General features: G+C 39.7%; 1 protein-coding gene across 1 annotated transcript; it reads right to left on the bottom strand.

Annotated features, from left to right (window-relative positions):
- Positions 1–35: 35 nt before the first annotated feature.
- fxyd6.S (FXYD domain containing ion transport regulator 6 S homeolog) lies at positions 36–25,519 on the bottom strand. The gene is given in 8 exon segments (NM_001092939.1): positions 36–1,755; positions 2,894–2,932; positions 3,010–3,059; positions 6,689–6,728; positions 7,149–7,223; positions 8,303–8,344; positions 10,648–10,701; positions 25,401–25,519. Coding segments are annotated over 6 exon segments (285 nt in total). The 5' UTR covers positions 10,697–10,701; positions 25,401–25,519; the 3' UTR covers positions 36–1,755; positions 2,894–2,903.

Genomic DNA, 25,519 nt, shown 5'->3' with positions numbered 1-25,519 from the left:
GAGACAATAAAATTAAACAGGAATTTTACAGGTAATGAGGATAAAAATACAGTTTTATTTCACATTTGTTTGACAGCACTAGAAATACACATACAATAAAAAAAATTGCTAGCATTTGATTATAGAAGAAGCTCTTTTTGCCCCAGAATCACAGCAAGATCGGTTCATACTGAAGGAAACAGACTGCTACACGTTGTTGTGTAAGAACATGCCACTGAATAACCATGTCTGCACAGGGACCAGACAGACAAAGAACAGCAGAAAAAGAGCACATCAAACTGAGTGGAAAGCACAGCTCATATTCCAGTAAATAAAAAACCTGCCAATGACCGCCTTTCATTAATTTTTTGTTTGTTTGTTTTTTTTATTTCAACCAGCAGTTTGTTAATTTTCAAATGGCTCACGCTGACTAAACTGATATTAATATTTCCTGCGACAGACCTGATATAGAGTACAGTGGTAGTAAGTATTTTATGTCTTAAGCGTTCCTACCAAAAGGGAAAGTATCAGTCTTTCAGGACCTCTACAGTGTATCACAGTGTGGCATTAAAGTCTATGCCATAGCTAGTGTAAGGTTTAACAATATAATATTGGGGTGTTCCTCTTTGCTTCCAGTTTTATGCCATTCCTTGGAACTGAGAATCATCATTTTATAATAAAACATCACATAAACTGGAAAGCAGAGAAAACATACATACACAAAATGACTAATTCAGCTGAGCTAGCAGGCCAGTAACATATTCTTCATACTGATACTTCCCCATGGTTCTGTATAGAATACACAATAATATCCTGTACTGTATGCATTGCTTTGCATAAAAGTGTTATACAGCTTTGCATAATATAATTTTTTTGACCTGATAGTTTCATGTATCTCTCAGGAGATATATAAACACATGTTCTTCAAACTGATACTTCCCCTTGGTTCTGTATAGAATACATAATGATATCCTCTATGCATTGCTTTGCATAAAAGTGTTATACAGCTTTGCATAATATCATTTTTTCTGATATTTTCACGTATCTCTTAGGAGATGTATAAACACAGGCGATTCAGCAGAACACAGGTTTTATCTTGAGACTACAGATTAAAGGACAGATCTCATCAGTATTTAATATGAGATGAATAACGCTTTCATCTTTATACCTCACAGAGTTATGCTTGTTACAGATAAATATGGTGCTTAGCCACTGAAGATTAAAATGATTCTTCTTCATACAATATATTTATATAGATATATATTTATATGATGTACACATATGTAGCTCCCCAGTACACACCAACAAGAACATTAAAAGGCACAAACACAATTACAGTCTGTCCAACAGGACTGCCTATAATATAGAATTAAACACCATTTTATACACTGATTTAGAAAATGTATTGTGCAAGGATGGCTACAGCATATAGCTGGCTATTGAAAAACTGAGATTAACTGCTGTCTTGTGATTGGTGATGTGAACAACTGTACGTACTATAAACCTACATAATCAGTGACAGTGGAGGAAGCAGTGGCTCATGATTTGTTTCAGATTCTTGATTATTTTTCCAAGGCTCCTACATATGTTCATTCCCAAAGTAAGTGATAAGATTAGCGAACAGGGCACAGAACTTTTGAAACCTAGGACGATGATGCTACCAAGCACAGAATGGACACAGTACAGTCAAACGGGGAGGCGGCCGAGAGGGATATTAACTGTAGGTGAAGGGTTTGTTTTTTGCGTAGATTGTTCTCTGTAAGTCCCTGGTTATGTCTGAGAGAGACAAGAATAAAAGAAAGAGAAGATCAAGGAAACAAATGTATATAAACCCAACTGTCCAAACAACATTTCCTCCTTTGTAACTTCAAGGGCAAGTTAACCCCAAAATAAATATTTGCCTACTAAAAGAAAACATAATTCTAAGCACCTTTCCTATATGCATACATTTTCAGTGCTTTTAAAGTTATTTAAAGTTGTAAAAATGATTGCTATTCAAAGCAGCATTTGCTTAACCTCTGGTTGTTTTTAAACAATGTTGCAAAAGTCAGGACAGAGAATAGAAAGGGACGGACAAACACTGCTTTCAATAGCAATACATATACAAATAACTTTAAAAACCATAGAAAATATGTAATTAATGTATATTGCAAAGTTGCATAGAATTATGTTTTCTTTTATTAGGCAACTTTTTATTTTGGGGTTGACTTGCCCCTTAATTATCAAAATACACTGAAATACATCAGAGTTTATCTCTGCAACTCATGGATGTCAATTTGATGACACTCTAGCTATATTTAAAGAGCAATGAGCCATTCTGCATGCTGCTATAACTCTTTCCATCATAGTAGAACAATGTGCCCTATAACGCCTCTTTATTATTTACTTAAGCCATATAAAGAGCAATTTCACACCATAAAATGTATTTTTGAGCTTGTGTCTCTCTGTGTAACATATTTACTCATAAGCTTCCCTTTTGCTCATGTATACAACACACTGCTGCTATACATAACCTACAAGAGAAACTACTTTATAGTAATGCTATAACTTTTTCAGGGGGATAAATGCAAAGTGCTGCACATTGGGCCTTGCATCTCTGTGTTTTCTGTCTCTGTGCTCCAACATACAGTGCAGAGACCTGTATTCCACACATGTATTCCCCATTTCCATCCTGTACTCATCCCCTAACTTGCATGTTAATTATATGTAAATATGCTTTAACTCTTGCATCTGGGGTTATAGTAAATGATCCTTAACGTGTACAGTACTGCTTCATATAAACTAAATGTGCTTGAACTTGGTTTGTCACATGATCTACAATACTCAGCATCTACATGCAGTTGTAGGTGAACATGTTAAAGTTTAACAATTGGAGGCCAGTAGATTTTTCTCTGTGTCTCATATAAATACTCACAGATTGTTTCTCAGTTTTCTGCTTTCTGGGATCCCCTAGCTGTGGAAAGAAGGACAGAGTTTAAGTGTTGTCCTGGAATGATCATGGTCATACATTTTGTTTTATATTTGAATAACCTTTTGAGGCAATGAGGTTTTCAGCCTGAGCTTCTTCATCTCCAGGAGCCCTAAAAAAAGAACAGGATACAAGAACGTCATTCACTACTGTGCTTCTTAAAGGGTATATTAAAATGGGATGAAGACAATGTATGCATTTATTAGTTTGTGGCAATGTTATAGTGAACCTCCATTACTCCAGCACATCCCCAGCCATATGAATGCTGAACTTACTTTGCCATTGTAGCTTTATTTCTTACTGAATATAGGAGTGGGTCATGTTTAAAATGACCTGTGTTGACTTGGGTCTCATAGTAAGTCAGATGTTCACTTAGAAAAGTGGTTGCTTACAGTGTTGTGCCGTTAGCCACAAACACTGTCCCCCGCACTTTATCTTTTACTTGTGGCCGGGGAGGGGGGGTGGAGAGCCTAAAATTCCTGGCAAGCGGAATGTGCAGGTGTGGAATGTGCCTGGGTCAACAGGTTTGTTTCCCGGTGTCTGGCAGGCCCAGTCTGACCCTGTTTGCCTTTTATCAGTTCAAGTCCCTTTTGGAGATCCAACCTTTGCTCTGGGCTCTAGAATTAGCAATTACACAATGGGGCAAATTCACTAAAGGGCGAATTTTTGCCTGTGAAGGCTCCGCCACACCTCGCGCCACTTTGTCAGACGCAAATTTGCTAACACTACGCTAATTCACTAAAATGCGAAGTTGCGTCTCTGTGGCCGAACGCTGGTAAAGTTTTGCTAGCGTTTATTCATCAACACGAGCATTTCATAGTGATCTTTCCTTAGCGTTCAATTCTGCCTAGCGAAACTTTGTTAGTACTCTTATTCTTAGGTCTTAGGTCAATTTGAATAGGGTGGGCACATATAGGTTGTAGATGTTTTAATTAGAGATGTTGGTGCAAATGCTTGAAGTGGCCACATTTAAAAATGTTCAAGGAAGAAAAATAAAGACAAAAGAGATCCTCTAATGCCTTAGACATGAGCCCACCCTAATATTTAGGACTTTTGAAGGCAATCCCACTTTAAAATATGAAAAAAATTCAGCATTTTTTAGAACTTTTATGACTTTTCGGCATGCATGATATGATGTCACTGACAGATGATTGAGGAGGATGTAGCTTTATCCTATCAGTTGGCCTGGTGTAAGTTGGCAAAGGAAACTCTGGCAAAAGAGGTAATGTTCTGTAAAATTTGCACTTGTGAATTTACCGATTAACGATTGGTTGCCTGAGCGAAAATTCGCCTGGCGATATGGTGCAAAACTGTGCTAGTGACAGTCTCTTTCGCTAGTGAATTGTCCTCTACGCCTGTAAGTAAATTGTCAATGTGCCTGCGGATCAATTTCTGGTGAATTTTTGCTAGCGACGGCCACTTCGCCCTTTAGTAAATCTGCTCCAATGTGTTTTGCTCCTCTGTTTTCATTCTCAAATTGTTCATACATTGATGTGATTGTTGTAAACAGACTTCGGATTTTTTCTTAAAATGCAAAGACATGCACTTCTTCTTCAAATTTGTTTGCATACAGGGTAAAATACATTGAACTGGGAGAAATAAACAAAGTAAGCTGAGGGAAAGATATACTCTATTTTGCCACTTTTCACTGCACTACTAGCCCTTGCACTTAGACATGTGGACTAGGCAAATCTTTTTGGTAGTACTGATGTATAAGTATTGATGTAGCTGGTAAATAATTGTATATATGGTAGGAATAAATTATTGTTCTCTTTCATTTGCATAGTATTGTCACAGCTGCCTGCATATCAAATTAGATACTCATAGGGGTGCAGAAAAATCCAGAAATCCACAGTACATATTTTAACAGGTCAATTTGAAAAATCTTCATGTGAACCATAGGGTTAATTTATAATGTGCAAGAAAGAGTTTAAAGTGCAAATAAATGGGTAAGATTTACCATGTTTTTGTACTCATCATTCCCTGCATGCTAAATTGAAAGGTGACGGGCTCTGCACCTTTTTAATGAAGCACAGAGAACTGCAGTAGTGATGTGCGGATCGAGAATTTCTCGACCCGCGCCAGACCTTAACCTGCCCCCTCCCGAATCGCACCCGGCCCGGGCCCGCTCCTGCCCTCTTTTTATAGACCCGCGCCCGCCCCATAGTGATGTCACAAAAGGGGCGGGCGGAGGCAGGCGGAAGTCGATAAATTCCAGTGCCGGCAGTAATAGGTCAGGGCGGGGAGAGCAGGAGAAGAGCTCGACCTGCAACCCAAAGATTTTGTTCAGGAGTCGACCTGAACCCGCTTGGGTCCCACAGGTTTCAGAACGGCCAGCACATCAACATTCAACATTGCTCCCAGCTTCCGAACTTTGATGAAGTATGGTCGCAGTGGGATTCACTAAATCCTTTAATTACCTAGAGAACTCCTCACCCAATATCACTATCTCCTAAACCAAGCCAAAGACAAAGAAAGCAGCCCTTCTCCCCCCCCCCCTCCAAGAGTATACACAGACAAAGACTAGGACTCCCCCGGGCTCATATGGTTTATGGTTCAAAGTTAGATTTTTTCTTGTCTTTTTGTTTTCAGGTTATTTTATGTATTTTTCTCTTTAGCCTATAAATGATTGTACTAACTAAATGGTCTATATATAAACAGCCCCAACTCCAGGGGAATAGAATATGCTATAGTGCATAATAGACCATTGAACCACCTACTATGATGTGAAAAACAACATGACTGTATAATTATACATAATTGCTTGACAAAATTCTAAATAAAGAGTTATAAAAAAAGTCAAGGGGTGCAAATTATCTATGCCTCTGGAGGCAGCCGTATCCTATTCTATATGTGGCCAGTCAGAGTGGCCAACATTGAATATATCAGATAAGGTCATAAAAGTTGCAATGTTTTACTATTCGCTTGTCTGTGAATTCAACTTATTTCTTTTTCAGTTTTTGTAGATTACATTTGAGAGATAAAATGTCACAGAAAAGGTTTAGAAATGTAGCGGAGCTCACCCGTGAAGCAGCGCAGCGTCTCCCCTTCCAGTAGCAGCTCTCGCGGGATCCCGATCACTTCATTCCGGAGTTAACAATTACACAAATATTAATCCACTGTATGGCGCTGACTGAAGGATTCACAGGAGACGCACCTTGCTCAATATTAATGCAGCTTTATTGTGTACATCTAGTGAACATTTGGCAGTGGGTTGGTGAGGAAACCTACGCGTTTCGTGCCTTAACTCTCCCGGTAATTCATCAGACCCTGAGCAAGTTGTATCTCCTGTGAATCCTTCGGTCAGCACCGTACAGCGGGTTAATTGTTGTACATTTGAGAGATGTCTTTCTATTTATGTGCAAGGAAATTTATTATAAAAGAAACTCCCTTATGCTATCAACGTTTCCTAGCTACAGTAACCAATAGAAGACAATAAGATGTTTGCCTTTAAACAGGTGATTAATAAATGCTACCTGCTTATTGGTTGCTAATATATAATAGATGTATTACATGACTGTCGTGTTTATGCAAATGGCCTGTAGGTGTCACTGAGCACAAGAGTTGTACTGTGTATGCATAGTACTTTCTATACTGCTTAAGGCTTATTTCTATACTGCTTAAGGCGTCAGAGTTGAAGCTACTGTTGAATTGTAATGGCTGCATGAACCTGCTAATAAAGCACTGTTATACTCTACTCATCCTCGGCTACCAAAACATAACAATGACCTCATAACTTACCGTTGTTTCTGGTTCAAATTGTTGCATCTGCACCTCCGACCTGTGGGTGAAGAGACATCAGAAGTCATAACACATACCTGCACCATTGGTAATTTTATTATTCCTCTTTTTGTCCAAAGGAAATGTTCTGCTATAGAAATATTAAGATGATACAATGTGAAAAACACAGCATGTAAGACTATGTTCCCCAATATGGCGGAAATTACCCCAAGCCCAACTTGTATTTATCCACAAGGATAAATCAGTCCAAGCTATATGTTATGATTCTGGAGAAAAAATGCTGCATTGTGTGCAAAAAAACTATGCCAATTTACATATGTTTTAACAATTTGCACTTTTATTCATAAATGATCCATCAAATTTGCCAGTAAACTGAACACAATATTAAACTACTATTTAAATACATATTTTCAGTAATTTACCAGAAATTATTATACATTCATCCATGCAACATACTTACTAAGAATTAAAAGGATCCCCAGGGTGAACAGGACAACTGCAAAGACAAGCCCTCCAATGCGCAAACTTTCATAATCTGTACGTAAAAGGTAAATATATTGCTAAATCATTTTGCCTTCTGTTTATTAACCATCAATTAACAGAAAAATGCTAATAGTTTAGTGTGAGGTATATTATCTCATAGAAAGTAAGAGGATCTTAAAGATGGGAATGATACAAAAAAGAGTCTTGTATGGGTCATGCCTCGATTTGCGGAGAGGCCACCAAGGCCCGGGCCTAGGGCGGCAGAATTTTAGGGGGTGGCATGCTGCCCAACCACACCCACATTGGTTCAGAAAAACTGGGGATGTGAGATAAAATAGTTTTCATAATTTCCCATGCACCAATCCCCATTGCTCCGGTCCCGATGATGAAAATTTGTGTGAATAAATGAGAGGGAATGGGGGGACAAATGGCATCTGGCCTAGGGGCGCCTGCTCCAGTTTTTCATTCAAATCAATGCATGGTTGCTAGGGAAATTTGGACCCTAGCAACCAGACTGCTGAAGTTGCAAACTAGAGAGCTGCTGAATAAAAAGCTAAATAATGCAAAAACACAAATAATAAATTAAAAACAATTGCAATTTGTCCCTGAATTTAACTCTCTACAACATACTTGAAGTTGATTTAAAAGTGAATATCTCATTTAAAGGGGTTGTTCACCTTCAAACACCTTTTTCAGTCCACTTGGTTTCAGATTGTTCACTAGAAATAAATACTTTTTCCAATTACTTTCTATTTTCTAATGTTGAAGTGTAAAGTTAAATTTTTCACCTTCTAAAGCAGCTCTGGGTAGGGGGTGGGGGTCGCCGATTCACCGAACTGTTCTAAATGGATCCAATTAGTTTATACATTTGATACCGCTGAGGAATATATCAACTAAATGTAACAAATTGTAACAGTTCAGAATGCTCCTGGATCACTGAGCTGCCAGACTGAAACACTAGAGACATAAACTTAAAAAATAGTAACAATAAAAAATAACGGAAAGCAACTGAAAAAGTTAGTTTATGGTGAACAATATGAAAACAACGGAAAACAGAAATGGAAATATTTTTTGGAAGGTGAACAACCAATGTCCTAAAGTTTATATGTATATATATGTACAATATATTACCATAGTGAAATGGGTCTTGATCCTTAACCTCCTCACTGACACCTGGGGAAAAATACAAAGCTGGTTAGTTTTACAAATACATTTCAGTTTTGGATACTCAACACATCAGTAAACTATAAGGGGCAGATTTATCAAGGGTCGAATTTTGAAGTGGAAAATACTTCGAAATTCGAACATCTAATTGAATACTACAAAATTCTAAGTCGAATTCGTAGGATTTTTTGCATCGTACGATCGTATTCTGATCTTAGTACGATTGTACGATTGTACTCTGATCGTACTTCGAATCGTATGATTCGAACGATTTTATTGTACGATTTTCCTTTGAATACAAAAAACGTAGAAATATGCTCTGGAAGGTCCCCATAGGCTAACATAGCACTTCGGCAGGTTTAAGTGGGTGAAGTACTTCGATTATTGAATGGTTGAATAGACGAACGATTTTACTTAGAATCTAAGGTCGAAGTCGCAGTAGCCAATCGATGGTCGAAGTATTCAAAAATTACTTTGAATCTCTAATTTTTTAACTTCGAAAATTCCCTTGATTTCACTTCGACCCTTGATAAAACTGCCCCTAAATGTGTAGGTCTGCAAGCAATCTTATCTTCTGATTTTTGTCTTATGCAAAAAAAAAACATTTTCTTTGTGGCAGTTCTCCATTTATAGCAAGCTATCATGTTTTGCTGCTCAAGGAAGGTGACAGATACTGAGCTAAAATCTAGATCTCCTTGGGTAGAACGGATTAAAAGAAGCCTACTAAAACATAAAGGGGGGAATGTAATGAAAAATTGCAAGCATTATTTAAAATTACATTTTTGCGAATGTTTAGTGCTGCTCGCAATGTAAAGAAATTTGCTAGAGAATATTACATTAGCCATTATCGCTAAGCAAAGGTTTCGCATTAACACCTGCTCTACAGTTTTGTTAAATATTAGCTTGCTTTAAATGCTTTGCGATTGCGAAATGTAATTAGATTCACTCGGCATGTTCTCAAAAGCCATTTTGTCTCAAATATTGCGAGGAAGTCGTTGAGGTCTGTAATTGGTGTTCTAACAAACATATTACATTCCACCAAAATAGTGAACAACATTGACTCCAACCTTTAAGAGCATCTGTGGGTCATATACTGTCCTATTACCCATTATGCAGGGGGCATGGTTGTGTGCATGGAAAATTAACAAATACTAATTTTTTACTTCATCCTTTGGTAACTTTGGTCAGAGAGACCAAATGACCATATGAGACCATATGTTAACAGACAGACCGACAGGCAGCCACTGACTGTCAGATACAAAGGCTGTCTACAGTATATCTCTGCTCAGCATACTCTGCATTGCCTCTGAAATACTCAATTCTTCTTTATTCACAATCATTTTGCCTTCTGTTTATTAACCATCAATTAACAGAAAAATGCTAATAGTTTAGTGTGAGGTATATTATCTCATAGAAAGTAAGAGGATCTTAAAGATGGGAATGATACAAAAAAGAGTCTTGTATGGGTCATGCCTCGATTTGCGGAGAGGCCACCAAGGCCCGGGCCTAGGGCGGCAGAATTTTAGGGGGTGGCATGCTGCCCAACCACACCCACATTGGTTCAGAAAAACTGGGGATGTGAGATAAAATAGTTTTCATAATTTCCCATGCACCAATCCCCATTGCTCCGGTCCCGATGATGAAAATTTGTGTGAATAAATGAGAGGGAATGGGGGGACAAATGGCATCTGGCCTAGGGGCGCCTGCTATGTAAATCCGGCCCTGTCTATTTTCTGATATCCGTACCGAACCCATTTCTGCTACCCATGACCTGCAACCCAGACCCACAAACCACAATATCCCCCACTGATCCTCTAACCAACCCGCAATAGGCCAACTAACATTCCGACCTGGGGGATATGCAAACCCAGATGTAACGTCACATTGGCTCCGAATCTTCACAAAAAGGAAAAAACTAGCAGAACCACAAGGGAGAGTGGGAGGGATCAAGCCTGCACCTTTGTCTGGTATCCAGCCAGGTTACCCATGGACTGCCACACGGACAGGGAATTGGGGACTTTTTGGCCAAATGCGGACCACTTTGCGGTTACCCGCAGGTACCCAACGCGATGCAAAGCACAACAAAAATGTGTTAGAAATTGCTCAGGTTATAATTAACTGACTACAGTCCTCAATAGTAGGTGCAATAAAAGGCTAGCAACAGAGGAGTCATAATCACTAACACTGTCTTGGGACTATCACTGATGATCTGTACCCAATGATGGATGCATTCTGACTACGTTAGGAGAATTTGCAAATGGTTTTCTAACTGAAAAATGTGACTTGTGAGTTGGGTCAGTCTGTCTACTTACCTAGTACTGGAACCAGAGCAGAACAAAGGAAAATCAGTGCTGCCTCCATGAGCCCTAGAGAAAAAAATATTATTAACTGAATGCTGATACCTCATTAGGTAGAAATCAGTAAGGATAATCATAATAACCTCAGAAACAAACCCAAAACTCAACATGCTTTAGTCTACTTTTCCCAAATGATCTGGAAGCTGTATTTTTGTTTTTTACCACAGAGTTTTAGTGTGGCCTGTGTGTCATTACATTAAAAACTGCTGTGTAGCACAAGTTGGCCCAAAGTCTCCATAAACCTCTTAAATCTGCATTCAAATACAGTTCAGATTCTAAATAATTGACATATTAAGCATTCGGCCTACTATGTGAAAGAAATTTGATAGCACAATAAAAACACACAACCAGCCTGCTTCTTAACTTTTCAGTAGGAACCCAAAATAACTTAACCAGCTAGGTATGAAATGAGAACGAGATATGATCCTTGAGGACCTGTGCAGTGTATTGTAGAAGGTTGGGAAATGCACTGTAGCATCCAAGACTCTATGCTATATATACTGGCATATATACACTACTACTACTACTACAGGGATAAAGTATATGTATGTATAACCTTGTAAAGCTCTGTAGGGACCCGCAGTGCTGTACAATATAATAATGTACATACAGGGAGGATAAATAATATAATAAATACAATAATTATACTCAAAGTGCACAGAGATGATATAAGCTTAAGTGCCATGTGGTAAGAGAGTCAGTAGGAAGGAGGGTCCTGCCTCGTAGAGCTCACACTCTAAGTGTGTGGATAACATACAGGAGTGGGTAGATAACAAACAGGTAATTTATGGTGGTGTGTGTGGGAACACCAATGAAATATAATACAGGATAGCTGTGATATAATTCTTTAGGCAGTTATTGGCTTTATTATTCAGGATGGAAAACATGAGGAAGTTGTCAAGCATTGTTAAGAACATTGTGTTACTGCAGTACTTGCTAAGGAACCTGGAATGTTGCCATGTACTGCTGGGGATGTTGGGCTGATAATGTGTATTGCTTGGTGCAACAAGAGGCTTACTGTCCTGGGAGTAATGATGTTCTCCATAACACACACTACTTAAAGGAACAGTAACACCAAAAAATTAAAGTGTTTTAAAGTAATGAAAATATCATGTAGTGTTGCCCTGCACTGGTAAAACTGATCTGTTTGCTTCAGAAACGCTACTATAGTTTATATAAAAAGCTAATGTGTTGCAATGGTGGAAATTTAAAAAAAGGCCATATGGCAAAGGTTAAATAGTGGATAACAGATAAAATTATGTTCTACAGAGCTTATCTGCTATCTGTTATGTAACTTGAGCCTTTTTTCCTTTGATTAGCTGCCCTCATTGCTACACAGCAACTTATTTATACAGACATCAGTTTTACCAGTGCAGGGCAACACTGCATTATATTTGTATTGCTTTAAAACAATTTCATGTTTTGATGTTACCGCTCCTTTAAGAGAGTAGAGGCTGTAAAATACTCCTGTATATATTATATGTATGTTGTGAAGTGGGCAAAGAAATCTCTGTTTCATTTTTTTTCAGTCAGCTCCAGGTAAAAGTAAAAAATGTGGCCAGGAGCCAATGTAGCCATTGATAATAAATGAGCCCCTGGGTGTTGTACTGCTGGGGACCCTTGGTGACTGTGGTGTATTATTGGGAAACTCTGGAGCTCATGATACCCTGCAGTAGAAGGTTGTGATGTTCTATATACAACAATGGGATATACTCATGTACTTTTTAGGGGGACTTGGCAGCTTACTTCACTGTATCTACATAGTTTAGTTCCCTCCACATTTCTACTGTAAGAAGACAACAGCAGTAAAGAATGTGTTATTTGGAATTCTGGTTCACTGAAAAAAAATACAGAATTCCCCTCAGCTGGCAAAAATCTTGTATGACAGTTGTTTTGCATCGGCTCTGTCACCGCAGTATACTGCAGTTCACTGTCTGTAATACAATCTGCAAGCAGGGGGCACTATAGCGCCTGAATCGGGACATTACTTGATTATGTGGTGCAGAGGGTGAGAGAGATGAGAGAGCATGGCCAAGAAAAGTGGGGGCACAGCAATGTTTTGTAAGGTTCAATCACTTTGGTGAGTGAGACCACGTTTATTATATTCCTGCTCAATCCACTTGCATGCGTATCTCAGCACTGTTTTAGTCATGCTTTTATCTGTGTCAATCTCCCTTCACCAGCTCTTCAGTTATCAATATGCACCCCTCTAATTTTTTTCCATGAATGCAGTTCCACGGTTGCCTCTCATTTCCACAGATTTTACATTTCATTTTCTGTTATATGTCCTATATATATGTCCTATACATACATTTACCCTGTGTCTCCCCTTCATCCTGAGCAGTATATGCACTGCAACTGTTTCAATGACTTACAAGCTCCACTTCCATATTATACAGAATATACAGCTACAACTTTAACTACTTATATAGGAAACACCTGACATTCTCATACAAATAATTGCAATTGTAATAACTCATTCAGTTTATATATTAAGTCTATATTATATGACAGCATATCACAATTGAGAGGCACTGTGTCCTGCTTGTTTAAAATGACGTGGAACTGACAATGTAACACTTCATTCCCAGGGGCGATTATTGCCCCTCCTCTGCCTGAGGAAGCTTACTGCTGCTGCTACCGCCCCCTCCCCTGCGCACTCACCTTTACAAGCTGGAAGGGTTCGAGGGGAGCTCCACAATGTCAGCGGAGGGCAGTGTCGGACTGGCCCGTCAGGATACCGGGAAAAAACCCGGTGGGCCCCGACCCTTAATGGGCCCCCGCCAGGCCAGTCCCCCGGTCCTGATCGTACTTGACAGAAAGCAAGCGCATGCGCACGGGGCGCCGAGCAGCACCGAGCCCATGTGTGCTCGGCGCGTCATTGTAGGGAGGCAGGGGAGTCGGAGGGTGCCCTGGACAGTAGTCCCTGTGGGCCCCGGGCCCCCCAGTCCGACCCTGGTGGAGGTGTCCACAAGGCTAGTGCAAAGAGCTCAGTTTAGTTGGAGTACTTTTTTATTCAGACTTTTAACACCATCAGAGTTTACTAAGCCTCGGAGAAAAAAAAAAATTTTCTCAGAAAAAATGGTATTTACCCATTTAAGTCCGGCCACCTTCTCTGCCTCTGCTATCCCCTAGTTCGGTCCCTGCTGTGGCCGAAGTGCGCGTTTGCGCGAGTGCGCAAAAAATACCAGTGCGCATGTGCACTTTCATTTTTCGCGCATGCGCACTAGTGTTTTTCGCGCAAACGCGCACGTTGGCCACAGCAGGGACCGAACTAGGGATAGCAGAGCAGAGAAGGTGCGTGCCTGTCGCCCCTCCAGCTTTGCGCCCTAGGCACGTGCCTACTCTTCCTACCCATAGTTCTGGCCCTGTGTGGACTAATGTACATAGGAGAGGCAATACAACCAATTATGTATCGTATCTCCCAGCATCACTCCACAATCAGGAATGAAATAGTTAAATTGTCAGTTCCAAATCATTTTAAACAAGCAGGACACAGCAGTGCCTCTCATTCTATATTGTCATAGAATCAATTTTAGTACTTAGATGTGCAGGTAATAGATAGTTATATTTGAAAAAATAATTTTGGATTCACACTCTAGGGACATTATAGCCCCAAGGGATGAATGTTTACGACTTTACGACTTATATAGTTTTGTGTAATTTCTGCAGGCCCAGATTTGTGGCGAGGCTACAAAGGCCCGGGCCTAGAGCGGCAAAAAATTAGGGGTGGCATGCCACCCAGCTGCAGTATGGGGATCTGTGTGTCCACATGCAACTGTGCTGTTCGCCGGCGCATATGTGCATGTGCGCGCAGCAGGAGGGGGTAATGCAGGCGCTAGGACCTTGTGCCTGCCTAGGTGCATCCCCGTTCACTGGCGCTTTTGCTAGTGGCGTTGGTGGGGGGGGGCTGTGGGCGATTGGACCAAGCGGCCTAGAAGAATCCGGCCCTGAATTTCTGTAAACTATATTGGTGTTATTTTACATCATTGTGTATTGTAGTTCAACTTTAATACATTATATGGCCATGTACCTTTAAGACAAAGCTAGTGGGTGGTGCTGTAAGCAGAAACAAAGGTACTTATGGGAATAATGTGCGTGATTTGATTTTATGCATATCATGTTAGAGAGACGTGGGTCCCAAAACATCACATGTATTTTTGCTGCTTTTAATCTTTTCAATTCAAATTGACTTTTGCATATCAAGGAGTGCTGGTGACTTTTTGTTTTGTATATATATTGAGAATTGAGCAATTGTAAGAGCCAGACACAGCTCAAAGAGGGCTTATGATGAAAACATGTTGCCTGTGTTCCTTATTCTGTGTGTATGGGCCTGTTTTTCTCAGGCCTAACAGTATCTCTTATCACAGGGCAAAATTTTAAAAAAAAAAAGGAAAAGGAAAGTTGCTTCTCAATGCCTTATAGGAAATATCACATTCAACAGCTACAACTTTAACTACTTATATAGGAAACACCTGACATTCTCATACAAATAATTGCAATTGTAATAACTCATTCAGTTTATATATTAAGTCTATATTATATGACAGCATATCACAATTGAGAGGCACTGTGTCCTGCTTGTTTAAAATGACGTGGAACTGACAATGTAACACTTCATTCCCAGGGGCGATTATTGCCCCTCCTCTGCCTGAGGAAGCTTACTGCTGCTGCTACCGCCCCCTCCCCTGCGCACTCACCTTTACAAGCTGGAAGGGTTCGAGGGGAGCTCCACAATGTCAGCGGAGGGCAGTGTCGGACTGGCCCGTCAGGATACCGGGAAAAAACCCGGTGGGCCCCGACCCTTAATGGGCCCCCGCCAGGCCAGTCCCCCGGTCCTGATCGTACTTGACAGAAAGCAAGCGCATGCGCACGGGGCGCCGAGCAGCACCGAGCCCATGTGTGCTCGGCGCGTCATTGTAGGGAGGCAGGGGAGTCGGAGGGTGCCCTGGACAGTAGTCCCTGTGGGCCCCGGGCCCCCCAGTCCGACCCTGGTGGAGGTGTCCACAAGGCTAGTGCAAAGAGCTCAGTTTAGTTGGAGTACTTTTTTATTCAGACTTTTAACACCATCAGAGTTTACTAAGCCTCGGAGAAAAAAAAAAATTTTCTCAGAAAAAATGGTATTTACCCATTTAAGTCCGGCCACCTTCTCTGCCTCTGCTATCCCCTAGTTCGGTCCCTGCTGTGGCCGAAGTGCGCGTTTGCGCGAGTGCGCAAAAAATACCAGTGCGCATGTGCACTTTCATTTTTCGCGCATGCGCACTAGTGTTTTTCGCGCAAACGCGCACGTTGGCCACAGCAGGGACCGAACTAGGGGATAGCAGAGGCAGAGAAGGTGCGTGCCTGTCGCCCCTCCAGCTTTGCGCCCTAGGCACGTGCCTACTCTTCCTACCCATAGTTCTGGCCCTGTGTGGACTAATGTACATAGGAGAGGCAATACAACCAATTATGTATCGTATCTCCCAGCATCACTCCACAATCAGGAATGAAATAGTTAAATTGTCAGTTCCAAATCATTTTAAACAAGCAGGACACAGCAGTGCCTCTCATTCTATATTGTCATAGAATCAATTTTAGTACTTAGATGTGCAGGTAATAGATAGTTATATTTGAAAAAATAATTTTGGATTCACACTCTAGGGACATTATAGCCCCAAGGGATGAATGTTTACGACTTTACGACTTATATAGTTTTGTGTAATTTCTGCAGGCCCAGATTTGTGGCGAGGCTACAAAGGCCCGGGCCTAGAGCGGCAAAAAATTAGGGGTGGCATGCCACCCAGCTGCAGTATGGGGATCTGTGTGTCCACATGCAACTGTGCTGTTCGCCGGCGCATATGTGCATGTGCGCGCAGCAGGAGGGGGTAATGCAGGCGCTAGGACCTTGTGCCTGCCTAGGTGCATCCCCGTTCACTGGCGCTTTTGCTAGTGGCGTTGGTGGGGGGGGCTGTGGGCGATTGGACCAAGCGGCCTAGAAGAATCCGGCCCTGAATTTCTGTAAACTATATTGGTGTTATTTTACATCATTGTGTATTGTAGTTCAACTTTAATACATTATATGGCCATGTACCTTTAAGACAAAGCTAGTGGGTGGTGCTGTAAGCAGAAACAAAGGTACTTATGGGAATAATGTGCGTGATTTGATTTTATGCATATCATGTTAGAGAGACGTGGGTCCCAAAACATCACATGTATTTTTGCTGCTTTTAATCTTTTCAATTCAAATTGACTTTTGCATATCAAGGAGTGCTGGTGACTTTTTGTTTTGTATATATATTGAGAATTGAGCAATTGTAAGAGCCAGACACAGCTCAAAGAGGGCTTATGATGAAAACATGTTGCCTGTGTTCCTTATTCTGTGTGTATGGGCCTGTTTTTCTCAGGCCTAACAGTATCTCTTATCACAGGGCAAAATTTTAAAAAAAAAAAGGAAAAGGAAAGTTGCTTCTCAATGCCTTATAGGAAATATCACATTCATCTATGTATGCTCAGTTTGAGAATGGCCACCAGAGACCAGTATAAGTAAGTGCTCCTGCTCCATTTTTTGATCTTCTATGCAAAGAGGAGGAAGGAAGGAAGGAAGGAAGGAAGGAGAAATGAAAGTATAGGAAAAGAAGACATTCGGAGTAAAGAGAGGAGGCAAATAGTTAAGAGAGTGAAATTGAAATCTAGGGTTTTTTGGTGCACTCTTGTCACTCAAGCTCAACACTATGTATACTTACAGTGGTTTGGTACAGGAACATAATGTACATTGAAAATCCAATGTTGATAGTTAAAACAATTGTATTTTATTTTTAAAATTTTTCATCTATTTGTGTTCATAGGCATAGTGCTTCAAACTTTGTAAGCACCCCAGATCCAAACAACCCAAACAGGTTTCAGTCACTCCTGATAATAGACCCCCTGCCTCCCTTTCAAAGAGGTGCCATAAAACATGACCTTTAGAATATTTGGAACCTCTGGATTTCTGTTTTTTTCTACTAACATATAATAATGCCTGTTATGTACAAAGTAGATATTCAGCTCTCTACAGGGAACAGATTTGCTGCTGTTCTTTTTTGTGGTATTTTTTAATTTACCAGATTTAACTACCACTTTCTAACTTGTCTTAGCTCCCGTGGGACATTAGGGTTGAAACACTGTCCCCCTTACTTACTGAGAATTCTGTGTCTTTTATCCACCCAGTATGGAAGCTGTTATCCCTGCTCATTTCCTATTCATTTTTTGCCCTGTTGTTATGCCTATGGTCAGTTTTGTTGTGTGCAAAAGCAAAACACATGGCACATTTGGTCTACTGTATACTTTGCACCTTATTTTACTTTAATAAATTAACACTAAGTTTATATTTTTAATGAATTTTCAGGCTAATTATCCTTACATTTTTGAAAGTTACTCTCTCTCTCTCTCTCTCTCTCTCTGAATTTGCTAAACTAAAAGTGCCTTTCTTCCTAGGCCTTCTGAGGCTTTTAGCCTGTCACTGATAATTTTTCAAACTTCTAATCATGCATTCAATTCAATACAAACATCATTCTGCCTTCTATCTGTTTTGTCTGCCAATGTCTGCTGTCTGTGTGCTGTGTCCTCATAGATGTGTGTATTAACCATTGGAGTCTGATCATAAGTGGTGCTCTACTCCGAAACATTTTACTCCAGCCACTTTAAAAAGAACTGTATAACCGCTGCTGGCAAAATTGCTTCCCTGTCCCAAAGAAAAATAAAAGATACACAGCTTCAAAGTGGAAGTACACCAAATTCCATAGGCTGATGTTTGACATGCTTTATGCCCTACTCCTGTCAAATCTCCAACTTGACTAAGCAGTCAGCACAGTATAATAGCACCATATCACTGCCTCCCTTTTACTCTTCATCTTCTCCAGGGGGTCATTTATCAAGGTCAGAGTTTATCTCAGCATTTTTAAGATAAAAATCCGAGCAACTCAGAATTCCTGAATGGACCTTATTTATCATTCAAAAAAATACGTGCGGGCAAACTTCAGACCTTTGCCTGAAAAGTACGAATTTTTCATAGTTTCGTAGTTTTCTGACTTTTTGGCCCAAAATCCCTGAAATCATCAGATATCAGTACTGACAGCAGCACAGACACTGGGACCTTCCCCATTGACTAATACAGGACCCAGAGAGCTTTGAGATGCCAGGTTTTTCGGATTCTGAGATTTCAAACCATCGGACTTTAATAAATCTAGAATATTCTAAGTTCGGATATTCGGACCTTGATAAATAACCCCCTGAGTGCGAGAATAAAGAGGGTCAGCTGCTCAGCAGACCGCAGTCTCTAGATTATCAAACACCACAGTTACCTGGCTATCCATAAATTGGACACCTTGTATCCCAAGAAGTACCAAAACGTTATGACTATAATGTGATGCTTGTTTACACTAAATTTTTGGAAGTGATGGGAACATCTCTTTACTGCCACAGGCAAAATAATAGTAAACACAATCCTATTCTTCACTCTGTCAGTCTTGGCCACAACCTTGCTCTATATTTATCACTGTCTTTATCTCTCATCTTCCCATAATCACTTTCAAAATCAGTCTGATTATAGGGCCCTGGGTAGGGCTCCATCTTTGATCCCACCTCTATCTATCCAGGGTGACTGCCCATTTACACCTTGGGGCAGATTTACTAAGTTAAAAAAACTTCAAAATTCGACCGTCAAAATTGAAATCCTTCGACTTTGAATATCGAAGTCGAAGGATTTTTAGCGTATTCAAGTGATCAAATAGAAATCGTATGATTGAACGTTTCAAAGATTTTTAGTGATCGATCGAAGGATTTCTATTCGACCAAAAAAACGTAGAAAAGTGCTGTGGAAGGTCCCCATAGGCTAACATTGCACTTCGGTAGCTTTAATTTGGCGAAGTATGACGTTTTTTTAAAGAGACAGTACTTCGATTATCGAATGGTCAAATAATCGAACGATTTTTAGTTTGAATCGTTCGAATCGAAGTCGAAGGTCATAGTATCCTATTTACTGGTCGAAGTACTTCGAAATTCGAACTTTTTTAACTTTGAAAATTCACTCGAGCTTAGTAAATCTGCCCCCATATGTCTAATAGTAATGTAAAGTGCCCAAGGGTGGACTGGCCCTTGGTGGACTAGGGGACCCCAAGAATCATGTGGAACTTGATGCGGGAGAGCAGGGAATGTAAAATGAGCTGCCTGTGGATGGATTCCTGTGAAAGAGACTTTGGTGTGCTCGCACTTGGGAGTGTGTTGGGAGCTCAGCCTGAAGAATTGATACTTATGTGGAGATGCTGTGGTCCCCTGCATGAGGACAGCCATTGTCCGTGCGCCTGCTACGTGGGAGCAACTACCCTGTCCAAAGGAAAAAGTTAAAGCGCTCTTGGGGAAGGGACTGATTGTCTTTGTCCACCTGGAGTGGAGTGTGGGACTGTGTCCTGGTAAAGACTGTGCAAGGGTTGGACTTACCACACAGGTTCCCCAGGGCAGGGGTGATATTGATATGTAATTGAATTTTACATTTCTTCAGTTATATAAAGATCTATTTGTGTGCTGCACTTGAGTTTTTTTTTTTGTCCTAGTGGAATTCCCCTGTGGTGTAATTCTTCATTGCCATAGAGATTCTACTATATCTTTATACAGTATATTTGAACACTACCCAGACTTCTGGGGTACCAGAGTTCATAAAAAGGACATAAGGTTATAACAAAAGACAATTGCATATTAAAGGGAGGGGTTCACCTTTGAGGTAACTTTTAGTATGTTATAGATTATGTACAATTCCAATCAACTTTGCAATTGGTCTTCATTATTTGTATTTTATAGTTTTTTTTAGTTATTTCCCTTTTTGTTCAGGCTCTTTCCAACTTCCAAATGGGGGTCACTGACCCCATCTAAAAAAAACAAATGCTTTGTAAGGCTACAATTTTACTCATCTTTTTATTCAGGTCCTCTCCTATTCATATTCCATTTTCAAACTCAAATCAATGCATGGTACCTAGGGTAAATGGACCCTAGCAACCAGATTGCTGAAATGGCAAAGTGCTAAATAAAAAACAAAATAAAATAATAAAAAATTAAAACCAATTGTAATTGTCTCATAATATCACTCTCTACAACATACTAAAAGGTAACTCGAAGTTGAACAACCCCTTTAAATGAGAAATCTATGCATCTGAGAGGGGGGAGAATGGGGAAGAAAAAAGAGAGAATGAGAAAATGGAAACACTGTAGACATCTTTAGAATGTTTCCACTTTTTGGGAAGCAAAAAAAAAAAAAGAAGGCTGAACACTAACACATAATGAGCAGAACAAAAGAAGTAAAAAGAAAGAATGTGAATTTAAAATGTAGAAGAGGAAATTAATTGATAATAAGAAGAAGTTAAAATACACAAAAATAAAAACAAAAATGGGTCATGTTGAATGCTTGGTTGAGTAATTTGTGTATTATTCAGATTCTGTGTGGTGTGAAAAATATGTGAAAGTACGTGTATATCTGTCTCTATTTGCAGGTGTTGGACTTAATATGTTATGCGAATAGAAACTTGTAATGAGTCACTTTGGAATCATCACTTTTTGTGTGGATTCCAGGGCTACAGTAAGCATCATTGAGCTTCACTGTCTGTGTCACAGTATGTGGTGCGGTCCTTGTATTTCCCGTATCCCTGGCAACATAGGGAGGAGAGGTTACTGTAGCAACAGCAGAAGGCGGGCTCCATAGACAAAACAAACAAGCGATGCCTCCCAGCATCCTTCCTGTGTCTATAATGTAACCCTCTCATGCCTGCATGCTACAGTGTTTTATAAATGCATGCTTTGATTTCAAGGGTCATGTTTAATTTCAGATCAGAGCAGTATACATTTCTTGATGTAAAGCATCAGTATTTCTTTTCTGGATGGAGTGCAGTACATGTAAAGATAGATGATAGATTGACAGATATGAAGCGAAATAAGATAGCTGTAGCAGTATTAAATATTACACCTGTAAGACCAGTGTTACACGTGGTCCTCTTAGTCCTGTATATTTGGCCTTAGCTACTTCTCTGTTTGTGTTATATAACTTGTATATATGACCCAGCCTTTTGCTCTCTTTCCAATCAGCCTTTTCATCTGCTCCATGTCAGCTGTTTAAAGGGGTTGTTCACCTTCCAAACACTTTTTTCAATTCAGCTATTTTCAGATTGTTCCCCAGAAATAAAGACTTTTTCAATTACTTTCCATTATTTATTTTTTTACTGTTTTCCCAAAAGCTAAGCTTAAAGTTGAATATTCGTGTCTCTGGTGTTTGATTCTAGCAGCTCAGTAAATCAGGTGCAGACTCTGAACTGTTACAATTTTGCAACATTTAGTTGATACATTTCTCAGCAGCATCTCTGGAGTATTAGCAACTATTGTATCCATTCTAACAGCTGCCTGTAATGAAACTCAGAGATTCTGCTCAGCAGGGACAAAGATAAGAAATGTATCAACTAAATGTATCAATTTAGAACAGTTTACAGGGTCGGCGACCCCCTCCCAGAGCTGCTTCCGAAGGTGAAAAATTACACTTTACACTTCAATATTAGAAAAATGGTCACACATAGACAATAGAAAGTCATTGTAAAAAGTCTTGATTTCTGATGATCTATCTGAAAACAACTAGTTGTTTGAAGGTGAACCACTCCTTTAAGTAGATTTTTTGCAGATTTATTTTACATTTGGAGTTAAATGCTGGGATTAATCTAAACTGTACAACATTCCAATGCAATAATTAAAAAAAAGCAAATGTACTCTATAATAAGTTTAAGAAAGGATTACAATTGTTTGTTAATCCCTTACATATTAAAGTGCTCCTTCTCTGTCTGTATGTGGCCCCCTTAAAAGTAAGGCCACTCTCAAAGAGTGTTACTAATGGAGCTTGACCCTGTGTGTCATTCAGGATTGACTTGCACAATATAGACTTGGTGGTTTAGCTGTCGGGGTGTAGGTTACTATTTTAAATCACATTGGCTTGCCAATGGTATTGATCTTGGCTCTGTGCTGTACCCATGGTTAACAACTAAGTATTCTATACTTTAAACAGTGTGTGCATACATTAAAGAGCAAAACAGAGTGTACCTTAGATTAAAGTGTATTTGTGCTGTGCAGCTCAGTGAGACTAGGGCTGTAGTTTGCTACATCATCAGTTGAATTTCAATGAGCTACACAGACATGTTAAATTAAGTGATTTTTATGGTTCATAGTTTACATGGGCTACTTTGTTGCATGGATTTCCCAGGACTGATTTATGTGTATAATGAAGTTGAACAGATTAGGTAAATTGTAAAATGTGACAACAGAAAGGCATAAAGTAACAGGGCAGAAGGGGTAGAAGGGTTGCCCTGACGAGATGACACATAAAAGTGCAATTTGCACAGTGTGTTGAATGCATTACTCTGATTTACTCATAAATCTCACAGTATAAGGATGATTAGTAATTATGATTAGTAATTAATACAGATAATTTCTACATGGCAGCACAGAAACCATTGAAATTAGCATCAGAATTGAATCATCAGCCTTGTAGCATCAGCTTATATTACAGGCTAACTTCATTTTCTGTTTGATAATTTGTGACAACAAAGCTTAGCTTCTCCACAGTTGCTCAGGGCCCACTGAACTTTCCAAGATGGTGACCCCCTGTGACAAGTTTGAAGTCCTGGATCATTGCTGCTATTGACAAGCTGAAACTTTAGACTGGTGTACTAAGTTTAGTACATAAGATTACATTTAGTTATCATTTAAGCATTGGCTAATAAATTCATAAATGACCTCCTTAATGCTGCCCTCCAGCGCTTACCTTTCCTGAGTTGTGGGGACCCGGGAGGACGCATCACTAGTGAAGAGAGCACAATTGTACTCTTTCACACTAGAAAAGCAGTAAATCCTGTTAAAAAAATTGGAAATTTATCTCTTAAAGGTACCAGGAGCTGCTTTTTGCCGCACCTGGTAAACTGCTCGGCACTGCCGCCTGACGTCCCTGGATACAACTAGGGTTGCCACTTTTTCTGGAAAAAATACCGGCCTTCCTATATATATTTATCTTTTTTCCCTATTAATAACATTGGGATCAACCATCATTTTTACCAGCCAGACCTTTAAAATATAGGCCAGGTGGCAACCCTAGATACAACTCCTTGCTTCATTAATGCTGAAATCCTACTTAAGGCCTATTCAACACAGGACATGCCACACAGGGTACATACCCTATCAGCCTGCTTCTATGGATAGAAAAACATCCCAAATGTACTAGTGCAGCAGATCATTAAATAAAATGGAACAAATCCACCTGTTACTGCTAAGACCAGACCAATTTCATTTAGGTGCTAAATAATATTGTGTATTGATGTAAAAACCTGTATAAACAGATTCTGCACAGTTCTGTTTATACAATACCATAAGGAGATGTTCTTAAAATGCCTCTACAGTTTTCCAAATTAAAATAGTGCTACTCAGGATGTTGGAGGGCTGGGGTTTGGAGTTACAATTTGGGTTACCATTTTTTTTCAATCCCAGCTTTTTTTCACTATTAAAACCATTGACATTAAGGGGCAAATTTACTTATGGTCAAAAATCGAGGGTAATTAACCCTCGATATTCGACTGCCGGATTTACCGCAATTCGTTCGATCAATTCGAAGGATTTTAATCCATCAATCGAACGATTTTTCTTCGACCTAAAAAAGCTAGCAAAGCCTATGGGGACCTTCCCCATAGGCTAACATTGACTTCGGAAGTTTTAGGTGGCGAACTAGGGGGTCGAAGTTTTTTTTTAAAGAGACAGTAAAAACATTTGAAATTCAACGTTTTTTTTATTCTATTCCTTCACTCGAGCTAAGTAAATGGGCCCCTAAGTATAATTTTTACTACAATAAATTACTGCTGTCAAACCTACAAAATTTCAAATGACTGGCTAGCATCCAGTTTGTTGGAACCCTGCTAACTGCATTAGTTGTCATTTATTAGGTAATTCTAATAGTATACACTGAATTAGATGGGAGCCCTGCTAGCAGTGTATTATTTTTCCCTTAGCATTAATCTATTTCATACTGAAGAAGTTGCATTCTGCACACAAGCTGATCCTTCACTGACAATTCAGGGCCATCTTCCTCAGAGGAGAGAAGGCTTGGATTTCAGTGGAGGGGTTGCAAATGTTTACACCATCCTTCACAAACATTTACAAATAACAATTGTTTAAGCCATTTTTCTGATCAATCAGTTCAGCTCAGATTACTACAATATCATGCAAGCCACCTGTGTGAATGGAGAAGTGAAAGTGTGCAGGCACAGACAAAGAGCTCGGGAGACGGAGAGAGCAACGGCACAGGATTATCAAACACAATTGCTGGCATGCTGATGTAAATCTTCTTTGTATGGAGAGCAAAGAAATGTATCTTGGCTGGCTTGTTTCTCAGAATGAAAATGGCACAACATGAATTCTGCTTACACACGCTGTTAGCTGCCTGAAAACATATTGCAACATGAGTGTGTTCTGCTGGTGCTCTCCTTTTGCTTTATAGTAAAATATTACAAGCAGGATAACAAGGGATCCAAAGCTCACTGTGAGATTCCCAGTTTATTCTGGATGTTGCATTAAATTCTGCATCCCTAATAAAATGCACTAATATATAATTGCACAAACACACATCATTCTTCCACCCCAGATAACATACAGAATTGATTCTTCATATTTTCAGATATTGTTACCTTGTTGTAGTTCTGTATCCTGATGGTTTTTGCAGCAGGTAGAATATTGTAGGTGCTGGTTGAGCAGTCAGTGCAATCTGCTTGTGTGTGTGAGCTTAATATCAATGGATACAGACGAC

This window comes from Xenopus laevis, chromosome 7S (assembly GCF_017654675.1).
Source record: "Xenopus laevis strain J_2021 chromosome 7S, Xenopus_laevis_v10.1, whole genome shotgun sequence".
Lineage (NCBI taxonomy): Eukaryota > Metazoa > Chordata > Amphibia > Anura > Pipidae > Xenopus > Xenopus laevis.
The sequence above is the reverse complement of the archived record's forward strand: the minus strand, read 5'-3'. Positions and strand labels throughout refer to the sequence as shown.